This window comes from Agelaius phoeniceus, chromosome 5 (genome assembly GCF_051311805.1).
Source record: "Agelaius phoeniceus isolate bAgePho1 chromosome 5, bAgePho1.hap1, whole genome shotgun sequence".
NCBI classification, from domain to species: domain Eukaryota; kingdom Metazoa; phylum Chordata; class Aves; order Passeriformes; family Icteridae; genus Agelaius; species Agelaius phoeniceus.
In genome coordinates this window covers 43690225-43705876 of record NC_135269.1, presented here as the reverse complement: position 1 = coordinate 43705876, position 15652 = coordinate 43690225, and the positions used below count along the sequence as shown (strand labels likewise).

At 38.9% G+C, this 15652-nt stretch overlaps 1 protein-coding gene across 2 annotated transcripts in view; it reads left to right on the top strand.

The window, feature by feature from the left end:
- ANO6 (anoctamin 6) overlaps positions 1-15652 on the top strand; it is a 79036-nt gene that overhangs the window by 24498 nt on the left and 38886 nt on the right. For both annotated transcript variants that reach the window (XM_077178884.1, XM_077178883.1), the window contains exon 2: positions 10210-10286. Coding sequence is in view for 1 of the 2 variants with exons in the window: in XM_077178883.1 (XP_077034998.1) it covers positions 10210-10286 (77 nt within the window). In the remaining variant the exon portion in view is untranslated. The remainder of the gene's footprint in view (positions 1-10209; positions 10287-15652) is intronic.

The window sequence follows — 15652 nt, the reverse complement described above, 5'->3', positions numbered from 1 at the left end:
AATTGGTTGCAGCTAATAATATATTATGACTAAAAAATGTTAACATTAAGGCTATGAAGTCAAGCACTTAGGCAGTGTCAGCATTAGCATTGCCCAGACAACTTCCTTTTCCCTGCCATTTGTTCAAATGCAAGTTACAGTGTTTATGTACACAATCATTGTTCTTTTTTTCCTCTTAAGTCCATTGCCTCATTTAGTAAACTGGTAGTAATTGCAGATTTCTTTTTATCTTCCTCATAAACAGCATGGCTCCAGATCTTGTTTAACTCAAATTATCCAAGCATTGCACAGAACACTTTCATTTCTTTCATCCTCTATATTTCTATGGTGCTTTTGCCACACCTGAACACTATATCCAACAGGGATATGAGTGTCAGGTTGGCTAACTCCTGTTTTTAGGGAATCATGGAGTTTTAGGAACGCAGGCTCTTTTCAGAGGAATGTAGGATGCTGAAGTGAATACTAAGATGTGGGGAAGGTAAAACACATCTGAATGGATTGTGCAAGCACAAGATGCTGAACAGAGAGATCCAGATTGCACTGGCAGGAATCCAGTGCAATTGCAATGGCAGGAATGCATCTTCTGGAGGGCCACAAGAAAATAATTAATTTTTAACCATTTTTGTACAGTCAGATCTTAATCCCATTCTGTGTTTGTAGTTTATAAACTCCCTGCTTTTCTTAAAAAGTTGTCTAAAAAATGCTCACCAATGACAAAAGCTTTGGGACACATTTTTCAGAAACAAGAGCATTTTCCAATTTTGCTATTACAAATGCCATACCACACTTCATCATAGAATCGCCATAGAACAGTTTGGGTTGGAAAGAACCTTAAAGATCATCTTGTTCCAACCACTCTGCCATGGGCAGTGACATCTTCCACTGGACCAGGTCGCTCAGAGCTCCATCCATCTTGGTCTCAGACACACCAGGGATGGGACACCCACAGCTTCTCTGGGGAACCTATTCCAGTGCCTCACCACCTTCACAGCAGAGGATTTTTTCTAGAATGTGATCTGAACATACTCTCTTTCAGCTGGAAGCCATTCCCCCTAGTCACTGCATGCTGTTGTAAATGGTCTCTCTCAGTGACCAACGCCCAGCTGTGCTGTAGAAGTGCTGAGCTCCCTGGCAGCAGCACCCTGGGCAGTTGGCTTGAAAACTCTGCTGAGAAAAACTGGGCCAAACCTTGTTTGAGCAGCTTGCTCAGCACCACATGTATCACATCCTGAAGCAGGGACACAGGCCTCTTCTCTGAGGCTGTATGCAAATTCTTTGACAAAGAGATAATCTTTCTTCTTTCAGTCTTCCAACAGCCCTATATACTATTTGTCTTTTACAAAAATTACTCAAAGTTCTAGACAGACAAGTTTTACTTAGCCAAACCTGGAGTCATCCTCATTGCAGCCCCATCTTGTACACAAAAGAAGGTAGGGTCCTGGAGAAAAACGTTTGGGATTTATACTGAAAAATTATTTCCTTTGCATTAAAATCTGCTTACATATCCTGGGCTAGATCAAGTGGTATTACACTGTACCTTTCACCTTTTTTGTAGTCACAAAAAATTCTGAAACAGAAAAATCAGGATCCAGTCCTTTCCTTTGTGTTTTTAGAATGAGGATCTGCAATGACAAAGGGTCGTGAACCAGAACTATTTCAGTGTTCATGAGTTTGAGTTTGGAGTCTTATTGATCTGCTTGCTTGCCACATCTCTCTATAATTTTCTTTTTCAGAAGAACCCTGAAAGCCATTAGAGCCACATTAACCAAAGAGGAATGATTGTAGTTACTGATTTAATTCATGGGTTGTAATATGGAGAAACCTGAATTTTTATTTTAAAGGCTCTCTTAGAAAAAGAAGTTTTTCTTGTTTATTGGTAAAGTAGCTAAGGCAGTAAACCCCTTGTGTTCTACTGTGTAATGACATTTCTGAGGGCACCACATGGGCTGTACCCAGTCTGGGTATAGCAATTTCCTGGCAACCCCCAGGGAATTACCCACAGTGCCTGACAGTAAGGCAGGAAATTCCTGTTAGCCAGCAGTTGCAAAATCATTATTTCAGTTTGTACTTCTGGAATTGAATGTTTTGATTACTCCCAAGTCCTGCTTTAGGGGCCTACATCTCTTCTTTAATTCCATAGACACACATTAATTTCAGCAGGTATATAGCTCAATGCACACTTTCTTTGATTTTCCATTTGTTGTTGAATAATTTCTTTCTAATCTACTAGATAACTCCTATTTACTCTAAATTTGTATATAGATGCATCTTGTTAAGTAGAGTTAATATACCATAGAGAAAAACATTTTTATTAGTTGACTTAAAGATGCTGTAACCTTTATTAAAAGTACATTTATGAAACATTTTGCATTTAAAATAATTTATTAAGCAAGAGAAACATTAGTAATTTCATTTCATTATAATAATGAAATTGATGTATCGATTAATGAAATTAATTGATTCATTCTGGTCATTAAGGGCCATATGCTATGGTTGATACAATTTGGCTTAAAAACTCTCAATCTTCTTGGGCATTTTGGAATACATCAGCAAGAATTTATCTTTAACTTTAAATGCCTACTATGTTCTGCAAATCTGTCCTAATGCCCTTTGGGTTCTTAAAATTTATCTATCTCACCCTTTGCAACCTGGATTTTATTTTCTGCAACAGGAAAAAAAATGCAGCCAGTTCTTCTTGATCCCTTTTTCAGGCTCAAACAGATTATTCCAAGTAAAGAAATTTTTCTCTCAGAACTTTCTAACAGAGCTAAAAGTCAAAGTTGTCTGTAAGCTGGTGCTGAATTCAGTGACCCAGCTGATCCCTTATGCCTTATGTTCTTAATGTGACTGAGGTCATTCTTTTTCTCAGCTCTAGAAGCTAAGAACTTACATTTTTGACAGTAGGAATTATATTGTTAAAAATGAAAGAAATTAAATATATATGCATGTAAGTATGCCTCAGTTTGTAGGAGTGTGACAGAATCAATCATGAAACAGGCTCATTTGGCAGTCAACATTACAGTAGTTTTCTACCTGATTCCATATATAATTAAACCAAAGCAGCCCTTAATTGAAAAATTTAAGAAGGCTTGTTTGTTTCATCATTTTAATATATTTAAGTTGCTTACTCAATTATAAAAAGATATATGCGGAGAAGAGAAAATGATTCAAGCCCATAGTCCAACTTGATATTAATGCCTGAAAAGTAAATCAGTCTGGTGCCTACTGACTTAATCACTGTATTCCATTACTTTATACTTTGACAAAGCAAGCCATGTGTTTGCCATGCATACAATCAGTTTACAACTGAAAACCATATCAAATATTGTTTAAAATTATAGCAGGTAGACATGCTAATACATTCTAAAACCAAAGGCTGCTTATCTTTAAATTGCCTATTGACAGATGAGAGCCAAAATAATTCTTTCTGACAGCCATTTCATCTGAATGTGAGTAAACTGTTTAGCTTGAGAAAAACCATGTGGAATATTGTAATTAGCAGCTGAATTTCTGCAGTGATTTCCAGTCAGCTGGAGTCGGTCGTGGATACTGGATGAAGCCAGGTTGGTTCTGGCGTGCAGTGCAGCAGTGAGAAACAGGAGCCAACACTGGCTTTTCAGCAGATTACTCTGAAATCACAGAATTGTAACTAAAACATCATTAGCCCAGTGTTTTGTTTCTGAAACTGAAGTTGGGGCTAGTCCAGGTCTCACTGAAATGTTTTAGGATTTTTGCCACAGGTTTTGGGCAATTGGCCCTCTTTGAGTTCTGAACACATAAGAAATGTTTTACAATTACTGAGCCCCCTAAACATTTCAATTCAGTGTCTCTTAAATATTTAGGCATTGCTATCGGCAAAATCATTTCCACAAAGTGAAATTTCTTGCCTGCTATTTACTTTATTATTTTTGGTCAACTAGAACAACTCAGACTTGCAATGCCCTCTATTATATAGCCAACTGAATGTTTTCCTGTTTAGGGTTAGCCATGAAAGAGCATTTATTTTTTAAAGTCATTCCACATGTTCCCATCCTTTGTTTGCACAGCTGTAAAAGAAGATAACTTAATGGAAAGAATAGTCTTTCAGACAAGAAAGAATCATCTTCCAAGAGAGCCATTTCACTTCCTTTGTGCTCCAGCAGCATCTATAGCTTCATTATTAGGTTTCCTCAGGCTTCTGAAATGAAAATCAATGTTTTCCTTATTATGTGGCATAGATTAGGTTTTTGGGTTGATGATACCTGCAGATCTGCTCTATATGAGTGCACAAAGTATGTAATTTATTGACGGCTGGAAGGCCATTTTGGCATTACTACATTTTAACATTACTAATTGTCACCATGTTTCTCACATGCTGTAAGGCTGCAGGTGACCCTAAGTGAACAAGACTTTCACATGGAAGGCAGCTTGTAGATCTCTTATTAACTGTAAATGATAAGTTATAAAGCATAGTTTGATATAAAAATAATTCAATTTCTCTAAATACGTAATTTTTCTGAAAGTGAAGAATGTGGGGTTTAGTAGCATGATTTTCAATTTGGTTTTGAATAATTCCTTTCTAAGAAATTATCAAATCATTCTTCAATGAGGTCTACAGATATGAAATGAAAGTAATTTAAATGCATTCTAATCACTTAGCAGAATGAATGCCACTAAATGCAAGCCAATAGTATTTGGTAGAAACCAGTGATACTTTTATAATGTCTGCTCTCCTATGTGCATGGCGAAAATATCATAGCCCAGAGAACCACTAGTCAGGAAAAATCAGCATCTGGGCAAAGACCACAGTCTTTGGATCTTCTTATTTATCCCAGCAGATGGGAACAATCTGACTCCATCCAGTTATTTGAGTGTCACTGTGGCAAACATGATATGATATTTTCATTCAATTTTCATTAGAACACGTAGACTTTACTAATCACTTTTTTTTTCCTTTTCTAATGTGGTGACAGTGCTGTCAAATGTATCAGGAAATGCGTCAATTCAGATAAAAATTGCATGTAAATATTTCCTGATATTTTCCAGTCAGTGACGTATTTTGTTATTATACTGATTTTCTTTGCAATCTATTTGAGGCCTGAGCGACCTGAGCGTGTCTAATTGTGTACATAGTGTTCACACATTTCTGTGTGCAGTGAATGTTGTTGCCTCAGGCATGGCTGTGTGAGGACAGGACTGTGAGGAAGCTTGAATGGGGGTTTGAAATATATAATCTACTCAGTTCTCCTTCAGCAAACGCCTGCTGCCCATTCCTGCCCTGCTGCATTCCCACCTGCTGCTCCCTGCGTGCAGCCAGGTACTGCAGACCAGTTGCTGTGCCCCAGCACTGTGGTCTGGCTTTGCAACATCTCATTTTCTGTAACCACACTGTAAACTTCCCTCCCTGGGGAACAGGAACTCCATGCTGCAGGTTAGTCCCACTGAGGGGCTGAGCAGATGTTCTTGAGCACATTGGGTTTGTACTTCGGAGAGCACTGTGTTCTATTAACTTATTTTTCTCTCTGTAGGAAGAGAATTTAGACTGTTTAAAAATTCTGTGAGAGACTGTCAGCACTCTCACCAAACTCTCTGGGAAGTGAGAGGTGATATGATCTCCACAGCAAAGCAGCAAAGCCTGGCGATTCCAGAAGTCACTTCCTGGCTTTACATTCTTGGTTGCTCATGAGGTGCCATGTTAGTGCCAGGGCTGAGATCTTTGTCCTTAACAATGTCTCACAGGATTGTTAGATACCAAGTACTATGAGTTTAGTGTTGTGAAATCTTCTTGACTTCTCAGAATAATTTGGTGCCTACTAATTTGGGTTCATGCAGGTTATTTACAAGCCAAAAGAGTGCTGCAGCTCTTTTTCGCCTCTGACTGTTTTCATTTAAGAGGAAATCAGTGATAACAAATACATAGAATTTCTTCGTCACAAAATGGTTGGCATGTTCAGGCACGTTTGACAATGCCCTTGTTACAAAGCCAAGCCAAGTGGTCTTTTCAAACATCAGTTTATCCAATATCTTTGTGGTTTTCTTGTCATTAATTTTTTTTGGACAGCATCTTTTATCACTTCTGGATGCTGCTTTTTTTTCATTCTCAGTCCTCATTAATTTACAGATGCAAAAAAAACCTTCATCCCTACTGCATGTGCTTTGGACAGCTTCCATTATTTCGCTATTCAGACCCCAAGGAAAGATTTATTTCTTTATACTTAATTCTTCTTTATAGTTTTACAAAGGAAGATCATCTTCCATGATTATTAGTAGGCCATAGCCTCTCACCTATAGCAATAGGTAGAGATTGCTACTAGAAATGTTCATTAAAGCCTTTAAATTTGAATTATGCAATGAGAAATCACTGAACTTAGAAAACCATCCACTGTCAATATCAATTAACTAATGAAAAGACTGGAAATTTTGTGTTGGCTCTCAAGGAATTTTTTGTGTCTTTATTCAATCCAGTCAGAAATTCTGGCTCACCTGTGAAAAAGCGAAGCTGTAGAGAAAATTCATTTTAAAAATCACTGGTAGAATAAACAGCAGGATTCATCTCCCATGGCCTGGCCAAAAGAATGGGATACACATATGTTATAAAAAAGTAGTGTGGGATTAACATGGACTACTTAGTACTTCTGCATAGGCAAATTTGAGGGAAGGTGTGAGGTGATGACAGCTCACTTCAGTGTCCTGCATTGAAGAACAATCTCCAGGCAGCTGGAAATGCCATTGACACATTGGCAGCTCAAATACCACCAAGATGTTCTTGTAAAGTAGCTTGCACATTTTCAGTACATAAAATTTTTACAACAGCATCTTTTGAGAGGACTAGATCAAAGACCAACTGGTATCATTGAGCAGGCACTCAGAACTATGACTACAATAGAAAGAAATTAGGTTAAGTGTTCTGACAAAAGCATATGTTGTTGGATTGCTTGAAGACAGAATTTGATGTATCTGTCAATTAAAATCAGTGTATGCTGGCACAAAGCCAGTAGATTTCTTTGTTGCCTTGAACCTCCTTTGCTTTAATTGGCTGGGTGATAGAACACAAACATCTAGCCTTGATGTACTGTGACTCAAATATTAACAGGAGTAATAACATTTCTGAAGAAGATATGAGTTAGAAGAACTATTATTTTAGTATAAAGTCTCAGCACAGCAGCCCTTAGACATAACTATGAGAACACTACGACCAGATTCAGAGGAACCTGGGTCTGGGGAGAGACCTTGAAAGCTCCTCTAGGCCAACCTCATAAAGGTGACGCCAGATTCAACACAGCCTAAATTGTTCCAGGGTATTTAATTCATCTCTACTAAATAATCTCTGATGTTAAAGACCTCACATGACCTCACCTGCCTTCCCAGGCACTCTCTTCTGCTGTTCTTGCTGTTAGGAAGTTTTTCTTAGTGTCTAGCGCCAGACTTTTATGCTGTATTTTTTTTTTCCTTCCATACTTAAAACTGACTTTACCATAATGCTGGAGGGGACGGAGGAGAAATAAATTAAGTGATTTTGGGGGAATAAAAAGGACTTTGTGTGGGTGCACCTATTTCTGGCAAAGCTGAGTTTTGCAGTACTGTTTTTGTATTTCTGAGAGACTAGAATGGTCTCTTCCAGATAAAAACTGCACAAATTGGCACAGCTGCCCCTGCAAACCACTGTCAAAACAAATCTTATCTAAGTACCCATTCAAGTAGTGTCAAGGCTTTGTAATTTTGGATTCACATGAACGTTAAGCTGTAATTAACTTGAGAGAAGTACTTGGCTATTGTCTCATGAGAGGTGAGAGTGGCAGGCCCCTTTTACATAAATTCTTCCTTAGGGACAATGACCCAGGGACTCCCTTGGGCATTATTTCAAGTACAAATGTGTTAAGATGTTAAATATAGACCCAATTCTAAAGTTTCCATGACATTCAGCGTATCAGGAGGAAGGTACTCTGGACAGAGACCCTGATGCAGAGACAAACTGTAATCACTCACAAATTCCACAAAGATATTTCTGACCAGCCCCAGATCCATCAGGATTTGGGAGAGTTGGAATTCTTGTGAATGCCATGTTCCCAGCTTCAGTTTTGTCTGACGGGTTTTCTAGACAGAACTGGTGATAGGGGAGTGGTTACTTAGCAAAAAGGCAACTTTAACTCCTGATTCTGCAGTTCAGTGGCTGGGAGTCTTCATGTCTGTGTCCATACCTGCATGTTTTGTGTAATGGCACGCAGAGTTTCAGAGCAACTGTTTATATTTCAAAACAAGATGCTTATATTTCTGCTTCCCTCTGCCCATTCATTACATGTGGGCAGAAACATTCTTTCTCCTGTGGGTTTTCAGAAATACTTTGTATCTGGATATCTTTGTGTCCACACAGAGAGTAAAGAATGAAGGAAATGCAGGGAGATGTCCATTACACTGACATTGAGAATATATATTTCCCTTCTCACCCTAGTCTAAGCTGAATCCATTAAACCATAATGATGCACATGTTCAGCAATTTTTCAGTAGCTGCTGAGAGGTGCTTGTGTTTTCTGAGTCTGAATGTTATTGTCTCACCATGCGACGTTTGAATGCTGCACTAGTCCACATTTTCCATCTCTTTTTTTTTTTTTTTGTTTCATTCTGGGAATGTTTCTGAACATTTTAATGTTGTTGAGAGCTCACAGACCTTGATTATTCAACTGGGCAGACCTTTGGGTTATGGCTCATGGGTTATTTACTTGCTTTTGTCTTCTCCCTGGAGCATTTACTATCACCAGAGCAGAGATCTGGAAATTGACACCACCACCTGGAACTGAGTCCCTACCAAACTCTATGAAAGGGTATTGAAACAAGAATTTTTTGCTTGGAGGCCATGTGAGAGTTCTGTTGATTTGTAATCTTGTTGTACTATTTTTCTAAGTTTTGACATATCTTCAGCTGGTATAAATGAGCATCATCAGTGAAAAAGAAAAGCTTCTTAAAATGTCTTGAAAATGTGGCCATTTAGCAATTAAGGTTTTAAGCCAAAAAACCCCAAAATCAAACAAAAAAAAAAAAAAGCTAAACTAAGCCAAAACATAACCAGGCATATCAGTTGTGTTTTTCCTGGCTTTGTATCTAATGGGTGTTGAGCTATTCTAAAAGTACTATAGGCTAATTATTTTAGAGTTTGGAGATCTTCTTTTAGTATTATAGTATTTTTTGGTAGGTTGAGGCTATCCTTTCCAGACAACACTGGCATTTAAGTACCTGTATTATCCATGGCCCTTCCTCAGCACAGGACAACTAAGATATGTCTCAGATTTAAGAATCTAAAAATAACAGATGGGATCCATCTGCCTGCCATGCATAGGCAGGAAGCAGCCTGCTCCCTTCAGCTACTTGATGTTATCTTCAGCCTCAGGATGTTATCTGACTTCTCCTTAAGAAACAAAAATAGTTGTGAAGATACAAAACCTTGCAAATACCTTGCAGCAATTGTAGAGCTTCTGTACCTTATTTCTAGTAGCTTTATTAGGATGAATTTGTGTGTTATCCGGGGCTTGATTTGGTAGCCAGTATTCCCAGTGTGCTTGATAATGGCTTCATGCAGTAGCATATTTGAAAAAGTCATTTTTAGTTCATGTTGTATTTTCAGGAAACCAATTCAGTTTCCAGGTTGTTCGTTTTTAACAGGTGTTGGTGGAACGGGTGAGGAGTAGCTGAGGCATCAATACCCACTGAAGTTGTAGCTGGGTTTTTAGGTTATGTGTCACTGAATGAATGTTACAGCATCACACCTGTACAGCACCCATTCCAAGCCTTGTGAAGAATTCTTTGCTACTGTTACTTGTTCTTGCCTGACAGGTACAGACAGTATGAGCTGTAGTTATTGGCACAGCTGGAGCCAGTGCTGCTACCCTTATTCATTGAAAAATAAACTTCTGCTACAATGTCCATGGAGTTTCTGAAACACTAAATAACTAGTAAAATACTAGCAAAGGGATGCTGTTTGAATCACTGTAGGGATGCATCACTGCCAAAATGTTCTTCTAGCATTACCTTGTCATCCTGGTGTTTCATTTTCTTGCCACCTGCTGATTGTAACTGAAGTGTGACACACAATTGTTCCATTTCTGAAACACTAAATAAGTGCAATAAACTGGCTTCTTCACAAAGCATTAATAAAAATAATTTTAAAACTATAAACCCATAAAAAGCCATAACACAAAAAATGCTAACATATTTTCATTTTTTTATGTTTAATTTTAGTCTTGGAACTGAACCAAGTGATTATTCCCACTTATGGAACTGTGCCGGACCAGCAAAACCTTCACACACCTGAATGGGTGGGTACCTGTTTGCTTTAACTGTGAATACCTGTAAAATTCTCTCTTGTAGGTGTGCAGCAGTCCAGGAGGCTAGCATTCCTTTGCATTTGCATCACACACAGTTCATCTTTGTGCTTAAATCTGCGATGCTGTAATCCCCATTTCCCTAAAGGTACCTGAAGTAATTGGCCCAGATCTGAAAGCACAGGTTGTCACAGGCACTGGACTCAGTTATTAGTGACCCATATAAACTCACTGTAAACTGATATATACACATACACCTCCTCTCTCTATGTAGTTTTGTTCACAAATGCATAGGATTTCTCTATGTGTGTACAAGAATAAGTAGTTCTGAACACACCCTACATATAAACACACATACCCAAGAAAGCTCTAAGGAAGCTTGGAGACACTAAGAAATTCCTTACTCCAGAGACTGAACTGACATGAAAAAAAAAGACTTGGAGGTGTCCATTCCCTTTGTCCAAAGTTCCAGGTTCCCAGCTCACCTAAGATTTTCTGCAGCTAACAAGCTGCTGGCTCTAGCTCAAGAACCCCTGCTTCAGATCTCATAGGAAACCAATATCCAAAGTAACTGGAAATGAGTTTCCTTCTGGGAGGTGGACATCCTCACCTCCCCTGACCCTGTGTTTTGCAGCAACATGTTCATTTGAAGCTGTTTAAACATTTTTGAAGCATGAGGTGCAATCAAGAGCTTCCATTTCCCAAATGAGTGCCTAGACTTTGATGTTATAAAAATCCTTCTTAGAGTCTCCTTGTGGTTCATTGATTTTTTATGTATTTTTATGAAGTGAAATAGCATCAAAACAGCTGGAATGTTGTATACCTTGTGGTTAGAACAGTCTCCTCTGAACAGTCTTGGTAGAATTTATTTTTATTTCTACTGAAAATTGATGGTCAAAATTGATTTTTATTTTTGGTTACTCATGTTTACCAGCAATTGTAGTTTCTTCTCAGTTTTAGCAGCATTTCTGCAGTGCTCCTTCTGGAACAGTTGATCTAGATAATTTCAGTGTGTTGGAGGAGACAGAAAGATATAATTGACAGCTGCTGAACCTCTGCTAAATGCATTATTGCATATTGTTTCTAGCTAATTGTAGCTAGAAACAGAGACTGAAGAGGAAGCCTGACCCGAAACAGTTGAATAGAAGGGAAGTACTGTGCCTTTTGTCTAAACTTAGATCATGTGTTGCAGCCAGAAGTATTCTGGAAATTTGATTTGATTCTGCAAGTTCTTCTGAGGAGCCAAAACTAAGTAAATTATTGGCTAATAGAAACAGTCCTGTTCTTCTTATGGTGCTTTCTCTAATTACAGGATCATAAGCTAAGTTTGCCACAGGATCCCTGCCTCATTTGGCACATGAATAGGACAATTATCTCCAAAAAGCCAAAAATCTGTGAGGATATTGTTTGTGGTACTTCATAAAGCTTTAAATGTGGCAGGAAATTGCAGCGAAGGAATGAAAGGCTCTTACCACTAGAAAAACTGAGTTTAGTCCTAGATAATTGGACAACCCCTGCTAAAGGATTTTTGTGCAAGACTTGTAGAATTGCAGCCAGATTTTCATTTTCCTGAGTGCCAAAGGAGAACATCCTTGGCATTTGCAAGAGAGTGACATGTGGACCTGGAATTGAGTGTATTGCTCTTTGAAGAGAGAGAATTGCTGAGCTCTCTGGAAAGATGCCACTGTCCTGCTGTATAAAGCTGTAACTCCAAACTTAGGAGACAGTGAACAGGTTTTGGTATAGATGTTTAGATGCCTTATGACCATTAAAATGAGAGTTATACTGTTGCTTTCTGTCCTGGAGGATCTTTTAAAATTTTCACAACATTTGCAAAACACTGAGATTCTACGAGGAGAATACCAAAAGCATAGTCAGAAGGAAATCCCTATTTTAAGCATTTGAGCTATTTAAATGAGGTGTAGCCAAAAAAACAAAAAACCCAAACAAACAAAAACCAACAAACAAACAAACAGAAACAACCTAAAAAACCCACTAGACATTAAATGAAGATGGTAATAAGGAGTATTCCATAGCTACTACAAGGAGCACAGAAATATGGTACGTGATGCTACAATTTAATAATGCATCATAAACAACATGTACAAGGAAGACAAAACCGCACAGAAAGCATTAATTCAACGGTTTTCCTTGAAGTGTTTCATTTTGCAGCTTATCTACTTTGTAGGTAGATAATTTGAATTGGCATGTAACAATAATTTGAGAGTGAATATCTGCAGGGAGAAGGTTAACTTCTTCAAACTTTCTATTACTGCTGCCCCTCACGTACAATTTCTTTTGCAAGAAGGCTTCTGGGAAGTTCAAAAGAGTGAATTTCCCAGCTCTTGCATCTCATGAAAGATGGGAGTTGCTGAAAAGCAGGTTCTCAGTGAGCACTTTCTTCATTTTCTTTAAAAGCAAGGCCATTTAGTCTCTCTCTAATCAGGAGTGACTGGAATTCCTCCTGCAGCCAGCAGCAACCTGACGCTCTGACAGGAAGTCAAGTGGGTGTCTGGTCCAAACTTAGCTCAGGGGACAAGGCATCCCAATGCCTGGCCAGTTACCAGCTGCTTTCTGCTGACAGAAATGCATGACTGTAGTGACACCCCATATTTTTTCTACTTCTCTTTAGTTTCAGTTTATTTCAATTTGTTACATAGCTGAAATTCCTTTGCGTGTTGAGGAAAAGGAAAAAAAACCTTCTTCTGATGAAATGCTTGCTAATATTCACATTATTGCTAAAAAGAGAATGAAAACAATCCTCTGTTGTTATTTAAAAATATGAATAATAAAGGAAAATTTTAAAGGTCCTCTGGAGACAGACCAACATTATTATGCGCTATCCAAATAAACTTACATCTTCCAGTACTATCTTATATATTATATATATCACTATAATCCAGAAATAAATGCTTGTGTTGGTCTTAATGTAGAAAGTTGTCTCTATAGGTTGCTCAGAACCTAAAGCAATAAAAATCTTTTTCTATGGCTGTGATAGTAAGAAGAACTTTGTATTTCTGTAACATTTTCTTCAGATGATCTCAAAGTCATTTATAAATAATTATGTTTCCTGATACCCTGGTAATATAGATCATTTTCTTTTTATTTACTTGTTTTTTTACTTGAAAACTATTTTCAAGTTTCCTGAAGCAGACAGAGAGAAATAACTGTGCTCCTAATTAGTCACTCTGAAATTTTCCCCTTCATAAAACCCACAACTGAAGTGCAACCTGCAGATCCCCCATGAGCCTGTCTCTGTGCCCGTGGGAGGATTTTTTGCAGGTGCCTATCAGCAGAGGCAATGTTACCCAGGCTCTGCTCTGCTCTCCTCTTTCCCAGTACTGATTTATTCACTGGCATGCTGCAAGATGCTATTTTGAAGCATATCTGAATATTATGTGAGGTTGCAGACAAGTAGTTTATCCCTCCAGTAATGATTACATTTGGCGCTATTGACAGTCACACCAAAGGCTCTTGCAGGCAAAATAAAGCACTTCTATCATCTTTCCAGTTAGATAAATCATTCCTGCAGAATCTCTTGTTATTTAAAAAATCCAGCTTACAATACTGTGCTTGTTCAGGGTATAGTAAACAATAAATAGCTGCAATTCCTGTTCACATATTTTTCTTCACGCTTGTCTCTGTGCTGCCCATCCCACCATTATCCCCACTGAATATTTAACTATATCATGTCTAAAGAAGCCTGGAAAAGTGAGGCAGGTTTCTTGGAAGTGCAACCATTTTTCCTGCCTGGAGCACAGCTGCTGCTGAAAGGAGCTTTCTGCCTGCACGTTCTCCTTTAATGTACTGCAGGCATCGTGTGTAGCCATGGCTACAGGAGCAGCTCTGAGTGACACACAGCAGCTCCCTTAGACACCAGCCAGCCTGGTTACACCTGAGGAGGGCATGCAGAAGTCTCCCTCCTGATGAACTCTGAGTCAAGGGGCTGAGGAGACCATCCATGGTGTGGGCATTTGAAGCCAAAACAGTTCCCTCAGCCTCCTATGCTGGGGCAAACTTGTCTCCCTGTCCCACTTGCCCTTTTCCAAGTGCTGCTGTGTCCCAGGGTCTGGGAGAGCTGGTGCTGCTGGCTGGTGATGGCTTGTGGCGGATTACCAGAGGGCAGGAAGCTCCATGTTCCTTTGCCAAAGTGGCCACAGGGGAACACACTCAGGGAGCAGGAAGATAAGGTGTGTAAGGGAAGGGGAGTGCATGGCAGAGCACTCTTGGCACTGATGGCATGGCACTGCTTATGACCAGCGCCTTCAGTGTGGCTGCAGCAGTGCAGCACTTCCCAGCTGCAGCAGGATCCCACAGCCACCACCTGGTGTGCATTGCTGGCAGTGAGGCCCCAGCAGTGGGGCTGTGGAGAAAGCTTTGGTGCTGAGGAGGTGATGTGTGCTTTACACACATTTCTGGGCTTTTGGTTGCCACAGGCTCCTCCGGTCTCATTCTCTGGAGTGAAGAGCCTGTGGTGCTCACCTGATCTGACCTGCTCCAAACTGAAACACAGAGCTACAGCCACATGGCCGTGCTGCCTCTAGGATAACCCACAGAAGTGTAACCTCAGTGTTACAAAAAACTTTATTCGTGGCCAGGTCCTTCTCTCCTTCAGATTCCTTCTGTTAAAAAAGCAGCTGATAGTTCCCTGGTAGGCAGCAGTTGGTTGTGCAGCTCCTGGACAGTTATTAAAGGCTGCAGATTGTGTGCTAAGTATAATTAGTATTTCACAGCTATATAGATATATATTTTTTTATTAGTGGTGTTAATCAGTATTAACCTGCTGTCCATTAGAGTATTATTAAAACATTAGAGTGCACAACTGATTGCCTCCATCAGTACTTAAAAACGTGTTTATGCCAAGGCTAGAAAATTAAATAGTGCAGTAAATAGTCCTGTGTTTTAGAAGAGGTGCCAATGGGCCTGTTGGTTATTTAGGGCTATAATCTGCTACTGATACTTTAAAAAACTATGTCTTGAAATTTCAGCCCCATTAATTTGTCTATGCATGCAAGCTTGTGTGCATTGGTATGATAGTAGCATTTGTAAAACTGTCAAATAATATTACATATTTAAAAAAAGCCAAAACAAACATTGTCTCAAAGGAAATGCTAACTTCAAAGTACACTACATCTTTTTGGTTTCCAGTCCTGTTTTTCCCTGGGTAGTTATGTTGAATAATATATGATTTTTCATTACCAGCTATCCAGTAGGGATTACAAAATACACCACACATGTAAGTTAATGTGGATGTTGGAAACTTGGCTATTACCTTATCTTTTATGTTTTACTTCTTAATTTTAATTGAGCAATATTTAATTTATTATGAGCTACATAACAATCTATTTGTGTAGATCTAA